The sequence below is a fragment of the Glycine max genome, chromosome 15, assembly GCF_000004515.6.
Source record: "Glycine max cultivar Williams 82 chromosome 15, Glycine_max_v4.0, whole genome shotgun sequence".
Lineage (NCBI taxonomy): Eukaryota > Viridiplantae > Streptophyta > Magnoliopsida > Fabales > Fabaceae > Glycine > Glycine max.
Window position 1 is genome coordinate 11452358 of NC_038251.2, and position 8060 is coordinate 11460417.

The window sequence follows — 8060 nt, forward strand, 5'->3', positions numbered from 1 at the left end:
TAAATATTTTAGAGCTACTGGATTTGGGAGGTGATTTACTAAAATTATATTTTAAAAAAAACTGAAATGTAAGCTATGATTATATTCGGTAAAATTAGTTGAAAAATTAGTTAGTAATTAAAAGTTTAAAGTTATAGCTTGAAGCTGAAAAATTAATTTATTAAATTATAAGTATTTGATAAAATTAATTATTGAAGTAACTGAAAAGTATAAAATAACAGAAAAATAATAAAATCATAATTTATTTATAAAGGATAACTAGGAAAGTGGATGAATATATTAAGGATAAAAATGAGAAAATATAAAAAGTTAAAAATTAGAAACTAATATTTTAAAAAATACTACTTTAAGTAGCATTTCAAAAAATGATAGAAACGATTAAAAAAACTTATTTATCAAACAATCAATCAAATTTTTAGCTAGTAAAAGAAAACTAGAAGTTAATTGGGAATGTCTTGCCGAACATAACCTATGTTTGATTCACAAAACTAGCTGGAAGGTAAAAGGTGAAAAGTTAGCGGGTAACGGAAAACTTAACAACTATCTTATTAAATTACAAGTGTTTGGTAAAATTAGTTGTTGAAATAAATGAAAAGTATAAATAACAAAAAAATAATGATAAAATAATAATTTATTTTAAAAAGGTAACTAGAAAATTAAATAAATGTATTAAGAATGAAAATGAAAGAAAATATAAAAAGATAAAAATTAGTGTTTTTAAAAAATATACTTCAATTAATGTTTTAAAAAACATTAGAAGTAATAAGAAATTACTAAAAAAGATTATTTACTCACTAATCAAACAAATTTTTTAATTACAAATAACTGAAATGTATTTCCAAATACAGTACTAATGTACAATGATAAAACTCATTTAATAACTTCAGTGAAAAAAATGAGTTACCAGAATGAAGATAGTTAACAATATTTATTGAATAAAAAAATTAAGGATTAGGAATTGTAATATGACAAACTATAAAAATTTCTGTAAGAAAGAAACAAACTATAAAATTAATTTCAACCCCACTGTTGGGTCAACCCAGTAATTTAGTGAGCATATGCTCTAGAACTTATGGATTTCATTTCAAAGTCAAAAGAGTACAGCGATAACAATATTCATGAAGAGAAATATAATTTTAAAAATACTATAAGGAGGCGTTTATTTCTAAGTTATAAAATTATCCTAAGAATTATATTCTTAGAAATATTGTGCTTAGGAATAGTATTCCCATAAACATGTTTGATATATTGTGATTAGGAATTTTAGGAAAATAAAATAAATTTATTTAATAGAAAATTTTAAAAAAAGTAAAATAAAAAATGTTAAGAAAGAAGTAGAGATAGGTAATTATTGTAGAAAATCTCCCATACAAATCCAATATACTCACCTCTTACAATGAGAATAAGAAATAATAAAAACATGTGTATTTTTATATTATGAAAGTTAATACATGTTATGATTGGAAGACGACTTTTCACCAATGGATCGTACAACACTAGTCTAACAGCTAAAAAATCCCTCCAGCTTATTTCAGATGCATGATTTCCCAATTTGAAGCATGGCAAAGTTCTTATAGTCAGACAAAACTTCCTCACTTTGTGTAGAGAACATCTTCCCATGGGTGACGGTAAAGTGGTTGCTTCAATCGCTTTTGGTCAAAAGTGTGCCTGAAATTTTAAATAATAATGAATGAGTTGAGACCAAGCCAATGAAACCATGCATAATTATTATTATTTTCTTTTGTTTGGAGGTGGATTTAGATTCTGAGTTCAATTGATTCACAAAAGACATGCAATATTGTGCACATCTAGTAGCAGTGTCTATGAGGACCACCCATGAGGCCATGACCCAAGTGAAAGTGGGAACCATTTGGACCATAAGAGAATTGTGGATAAAAATGCCACAAAGGTCCAAAACGTGATGTTCGCAAGAAATATGTAAAAAAAACCTCACCCAATCAGACCAATGCAGCGTGCCAGCACAAAGAAGCCATTCAGATAGCCAATCTCCACAATTTCATCAATCTCTTGTTTGCTGAACAGTCCACTGCCAACAAAAAGATCCAAGAAAAGAGATGCAATTGCACCATCCACGTTTAGAATTAAATTATTTGCCTTTGAGAGGGTGTAGTCTTCAACTTGAATAGCATATTCCATGTACTTCACGCAAGGGAAATGTGTGCGTGCAAACTTTTGTAGTAGCTCTACTCTCTTATCTTTGTTGTCCTTATTCTTTACCCTTTTTCACAAAGCAAAACCAAGCCTCAGATATTTTAATTTTTATAACACTACAGCTAGAGCTAGAGCAAGGGAAATAGTAGAATGCTTTATTGCTTAATTAAATGAACAGAAGGAATACGTTACCTGTGTCCTATTCCTGGCACACGAATTCCCTTCTTTTTCATACCTTCAACAAACTCATAAGGCGTAAGCCCCTGTGACATAACACAGTAAATAGTACACCTACATATGTTAGAAGCTTCATGAGTTATTGGTTCTTGAGATTAATTTTTAGTGACTTGAAATCCCTAAAAAAATGACAATTTATGATGATTTTAAAAATCTTTGAGATTCAATTAATTAGAAAAATTACATAATGAAGGACTAGATTTTTTTTAAAAAAAATTGTTTGAAAATTCTCAAATTGTTAGTCTTTCTTTTTTGTTAACATTTTATTGATATAGAATATCTATCAATTTTGTCTGTGACAAATTTCTGTTTGATAATTTGATTGATCACTTTTGATAGGATTATCTTCTCCTTGTCTAGTAACCAGTAATTTAACCTTTTAAATATTTTTTTAACCTATTGGGATTTCACTCAATCTCTCCCCAACGTTTGTTTTAATTCTAGTTCCAACCAGCTTCACAGGAAAAGTACAAATCATATACCCTGTCATGAGCATCCTTGAAGTAGCGAGCAGCATCATCAATGGCACCCCCAAATCGAGGACCAATTGTAAGCATACCTGTTTCAGAAGCTCATTATTCATTACTAACTGTTTTATGGCATTATTATTATTAGCATACAAAGTTTTGGTCACCTTATCACATTCATACTATGCCTACATCAATAATTGACAGATTAAAGGCTTGTATTTACCTGATACAATACTGGAAATTAGGTCCTTCCCGGCCCTTGCTGTCACGATAGCATTGTGAGCACCTGAGGCACAAGGACCATGGTCGGCACATAGCATGATGCACATCTAAGCAATGTAATGCATCAGAAAGATAGAATGTGGAAGATGATGTCAATAGTTTGCTATAAAAAAAATTGTTTAATAACTCATTTAATCTTTATACCTGCATAATCTTTACATTTTAATCCCTACATTTAAAAGCTATTGGTTTTAGTTTCTATGTATAATACACCTTTTAATATTTTTTAGTTCCTATAATTTTGGACGGCAAGGATTAAAACAAGTTAAAGTGTATAAGTAGAAACTAAAACAAAGTAATGTTTAAGTGTATAGTTAAAACATAAAGATTATTATATGATAAGGATTAAATGAGTAGAAGAGGGATTAATTTATACCAAAAGTATTTTTTTTGAATTATTTCTTATTTTTTTAATTCATTTTTTTTGAAATTTAAAGAATTTTATGGATAAGATTAGTGACTTTTATAACTATTAGATTTTAAAAAAATAAAATAAAATAAATGATAAGAATAGAGAGTAAAAAGAGTTACTCTTGATATAAGTTGATTCATGAGTAATTAAAATGAAAAAAATATAAAAGGAAAATTGACAGCATAAAAGAAGTTTGACTATAGAGTGTTGAAGTAGAACATTTTCACATACTCAAAGGCAAACACACTGAAAGGAAAGGAGGAAAATATTTTATGAAAGCTCTGTGTACTATTGAATAACCTACCTCAATAAATTGAGTACAGTAATGGGGAAGGCTGCGTTTAAACCATAAAAGAGAGACCACACCACCAACACCATAACCTTCTTCAATAATGGAAGACATGGATACACCAGCATAGCATTGCTCCTCACCTTCAGCAAAATATTGGAAGACAACCTTAGTTTAACAATCAAATTTGAGTGTCTAATCCAGAAAATGAAATGCAGAACCCATATCGGTGTGTATTGAGTTGGTAAAATTGATTTTGGTTAAAATTGACTCTGAAGTGATGTGTGACTTATGTTTAGATATTTTTATTAGAAAAACAAGTTAGTAGTAAAACTGGACATAAATTTTTTATCCAACACAAATTTTTTAAAGTTATTTCAACTCAAGAATCCTAAAAATTAATTTCTCAATGTGGAATCAAAATGAGAAAATTTACCTAAACGTACATTAACGTTAACTGGTATTTCAATATGATTCTGGATAATCCAATATTAAACCAATCATACACTCATTAGATTTCAACAAACCTCTCTCATCAGAAATGGTGGAAATAATATGAGTTGGAGCACGGACTTTTCCACTCTTGATTGCAGAGTTAAGGTCCTCGGGGATTGGTGGAGGAGTGGTTTCCTTGACTGGTGTGATATTCCCTTCTTCAACCTAACAAAGATAAGCTAACTATGAATTAAAGAGACTTCTTCTAAAGATAAGGAAAATTTCAATATGCATGCATACTAACCAACTTGTCAAATGCTTCCTTAATTGCAGCTTCAAAAGTTTCATATGATGTGGGAACAACAGCTCCAGCGTCCCTTAGTGCCTGATTCTTTGCTTGAGCAGACTCCAACTGACTGCCACTTTTAGCTCCCTAATTTATATAAAAGAGCCAATAATGGACATAAGAATGCTGTTCTTCTAAGATGAAGGCTTTAATTGAGAACTTTGTTGAAGTTAAAGGAGCTGAGATATACTTCATGATCAACCCAGGCCACAACCGGTTTTGATACTTTTCCTTGTTTTAGGGCGTCCACTAAGGAATACTCATCACGCCCACCAAGTTCTCCAAGTACTACCATCATTTTAATCTGAGGTTTAACTTAAATCCAAACTAGTCAATAACAAAATACTGATGAGGGATGCTAGCGATGATTGATTGAAATTTATTGAAAATAATCAATTTTGGTGTGTCACACCTCTCATTCAATGAGAATGTTAAAAATTGGTGATTTCTAATAAAATTCAATCAATCATAAAGAGGGTGTTAAAAAGAGTGTTAGAGAGAGTGTCACTAACAATTTTTTAAATACTGATATGCTGTTGTATATTGGATGCATATGTTAGGTAGCTCCACAAGAAGAAAGCAAAAATATACCTGTGGTATGTTGTTAAACCGTAAAACATGGTCAGAAAGTGTGGAGCCTGGGAAAGCATCTCCTCCAATGTCAATGCCTACAGTGAAACAAGATATAACTCAATACTAGTCTTACAAAAACAAAGAAAAGAAGATAAAATCAGCATATAAATACCTTCATAAATCCCATCAGTTACGCGGGCGATAGTGTTATATAATTCATTGGACATCCCCCCCTGTAATAATTCAAAAATTTGTCTTCTCTCAGAATCATCTATTCATACATTATATCATCATCATGCCATAAAAATAAAGCTCAAATTCTAAATTTCTATAAAAGCAATTTCACTGATCATGTGATACTAGCTAAGAAGCAATTGCCATTATTTAGAAATAGATAGAGAAGGGGGAGGGGAACAGTGATTATTAATGTTCAGTAACCTTATCATGCAAGCAAACTACCAATTTATGCTGTGTTAATGTTTCTATTGAGCCGTGCCCTTCTCTAGTTATATTTGATACATCAGTGTTCCATCATAAATATTATCATCTCACCATCTACTCTGAAGCTACTAGGAAGATTGAGTTCAATCTTCACAAAAATATATTAAGACAATGTCTTTGGTTTTTTCAGAAAGGAGAAACAAAATTGCAATTAGCCATTCAGTCTGTGAAGCAGGCAAGGATTCTCAAAAGCTTTTAGAGTGGTAGGTACTAGAAGAAAAGATGTATCCTCAATGTGAAAAAGATGGCATGAACATAAGCAGAAAGTGAATAACTACATACAGATTTAGATACAAATCCAACAGATCCTGGCCTATAGAGCTTGCAGTGAATTATATTGTCAATTGTTCCAGCTGTGTCGCCAATTTTAAAAGCACCTGCTTGAATGCCTCCATCAGTGGCTGGACCAATAACAACCTAACAAATCAAGAGCACTAAAATAAGTTTTTCTCCATGTTATTATATAACTATTAAGCCAATTAATATCTATTTCATCTCCCACCTTATTGTTTGCCCGGGCATACGCAACCAATTGCTTAGTGTCTGACTCAGGTACTCCTTCAGCAATAATAGCAACAACTCTGATCGTTGGCTGCTTCAAGGCAGCCATGGATGCTGCTGCAGCGCTGCATGTAGATCAATTTGTACATTTTAAAATCATAAGGATTTAGGTGGGGAAAGAAGGAAAGGGAAAAAAATAGGGACTGAATAATTGAAATTGACATTGATTTTTTTTTATTCGTGGGAATTAAAGACAATGTCATGAAATTTACAATAATTCAGACACCTTTGCTCAATCAGCTAAGCAGCTAGACCCCCTTGACAAATTAACATTGATTTGATGTGACATGATACGATAAAAATGAAATTGAAGAATAAATACTAAAATTATAAACTATATATATATATATAAAAATAAATACTAGACTCATAATAATCCTAACTAAATAAGGAAATAACTCATGAAATATGTAGTCACTCCTAAAACATCATATAAGATACTTTAAAATATTTTATGATGCAAAATTGCTCACCTTCTAAATGAAGCAAAGTTGATGAAGACATCAGCAGTAGGATGTGCAGCACAAGCTGCTTCAATGCTGCAAAAAATAAGACAACATTGAGACAAATCACCCCACAGAAAAACTAGAATGTCATGCACTGAAGTTGGTTACTTTGTATTCAATTGGCATGCTGAAGAAGTTAAAATAAAGAAAAATCTCCCCTTGGCTACAACTACAACCAACCAAATCATAAATTCAAGCAAAAAAAGGAAATCGAGTATAGTAATGAATGAGCAGCACATACGTAGCATGAACTGGGATGGCAATTTCCTCCTGACCAAAAAAAAGTTTTTGAAATCCCTCAGAACCAGGGCTAATTATTCCAGAAACTGATGGTGTTTCCCTGCCTAAGAACACAAAATTGGAGCTTCCATTAGTATTAAGAACAAATATTAATGTCAAATGTATCATTTTCTGCAATCCGCCTAGAAGAAAATCAAGATGATAGAGCCTATACAAACCACAAAGGAAGTCAAAATCAAGCATCCTCTGGATGTAAAGTTGCTTGTAGTTGTAAAATAAAGATTGTGTAGTACGGGAGAATAGTTGTCCAGTGGCCATGACAAAGAAAAAGATAGATCTGATGACAAATAATTAAGTGCATTACACTCTACATTGCAGAATATTTGAGACATTAATTACCATACAAAAAGATTATTATGCATGTTAAAGTGCGTTCACCTTTAATATCCCTCAAATATTTTCAAGATCCGTTCCTACAAACAAGTGGAATATTACCAGTGACGCTTGGATGAATTTGTATGAAGAGTTTGAAAATGTAATGGAAAAGCAAACAAAAAAAGCCCAGCTATACTTGTGAAGTACCAAAGTGAAGACTGAAGAGTATGTTCTGAATTTGTGGTAATATGATTCGTTAGTTCACACGGTTAAATAATAATAGAGAGCCGTAATGCTACGTGACCCCTATTATTCTTTTTTGGTGAACCTTTTGATTGCATTGGATAAAAAAGAAAACGCTTCCTCCCACTCAAAATATACGTGTAGCGTCCACCCAAAGTATGTGGTTAACGAATATAAATATGATTAATTCTGTCTCACAAATGATTAAATATGGCTCGGAGATGAATTTTTCTTTATAGCACTCTTCATGTGAAATCAAATTAGTTATAAAACATGTATTTTTCTCACTAGGTGTAATCTATTCGCATATGAGGTATTCATGAATAATTTTTCTTACATGATTAATACCACTGTTCTGACTCCTAACAAACTCCCAAACTATACATAATTAATTTTCTAAAATTAAACAATTTAACCA

General features: G+C 31.3%; 1 protein-coding gene across 3 annotated transcripts; it reads right to left on the reverse strand.

Moving 5' to 3' along the window:
• Positions 1-1323: 1323 nt before the first annotated feature.
• LOC100796266 (ATP-citrate synthase beta chain protein 1) lies at positions 1324-7740 on the reverse strand. Of its 3 annotated transcripts, none has more exons than XM_014767945.3 (18): positions 7607-7724; positions 7463-7497; positions 7243-7361; positions 7026-7128; positions 6752-6817; positions 6220-6343; positions 6000-6134; positions 5389-5449; positions 5235-5311; positions 4834-4947; positions 4602-4730; positions 4390-4522; positions 3878-4005; positions 3103-3208; positions 2892-2968; positions 2365-2435; positions 1955-2239; positions 1324-1668 (listed from the first exon to the last, which is right to left on the reverse strand). In XM_014767945.3, exons 3-18 carry the CDS (start codon positions 7340-7342, stop codon positions 1593-1595), a joined length of 1785 nt encoding a protein of 594 aa, XP_014623431.1. In that variant the 5' UTR covers positions 7343-7361; positions 7463-7497; positions 7607-7724; the 3' UTR covers positions 1324-1592. The 3 variants fall into 3 exon arrangements, with proteins under 3 accessions (XP_014623431.1, XP_014623432.1, XP_014623433.1); XM_014767946.3 differs by having other exon boundaries at positions 7596-7705; XM_014767947.3 differs by lacking the exon at positions 7243-7361 and having other exon boundaries at positions 7463-7740.
• Positions 7741-8060: the final 320 nt, after the last annotated feature.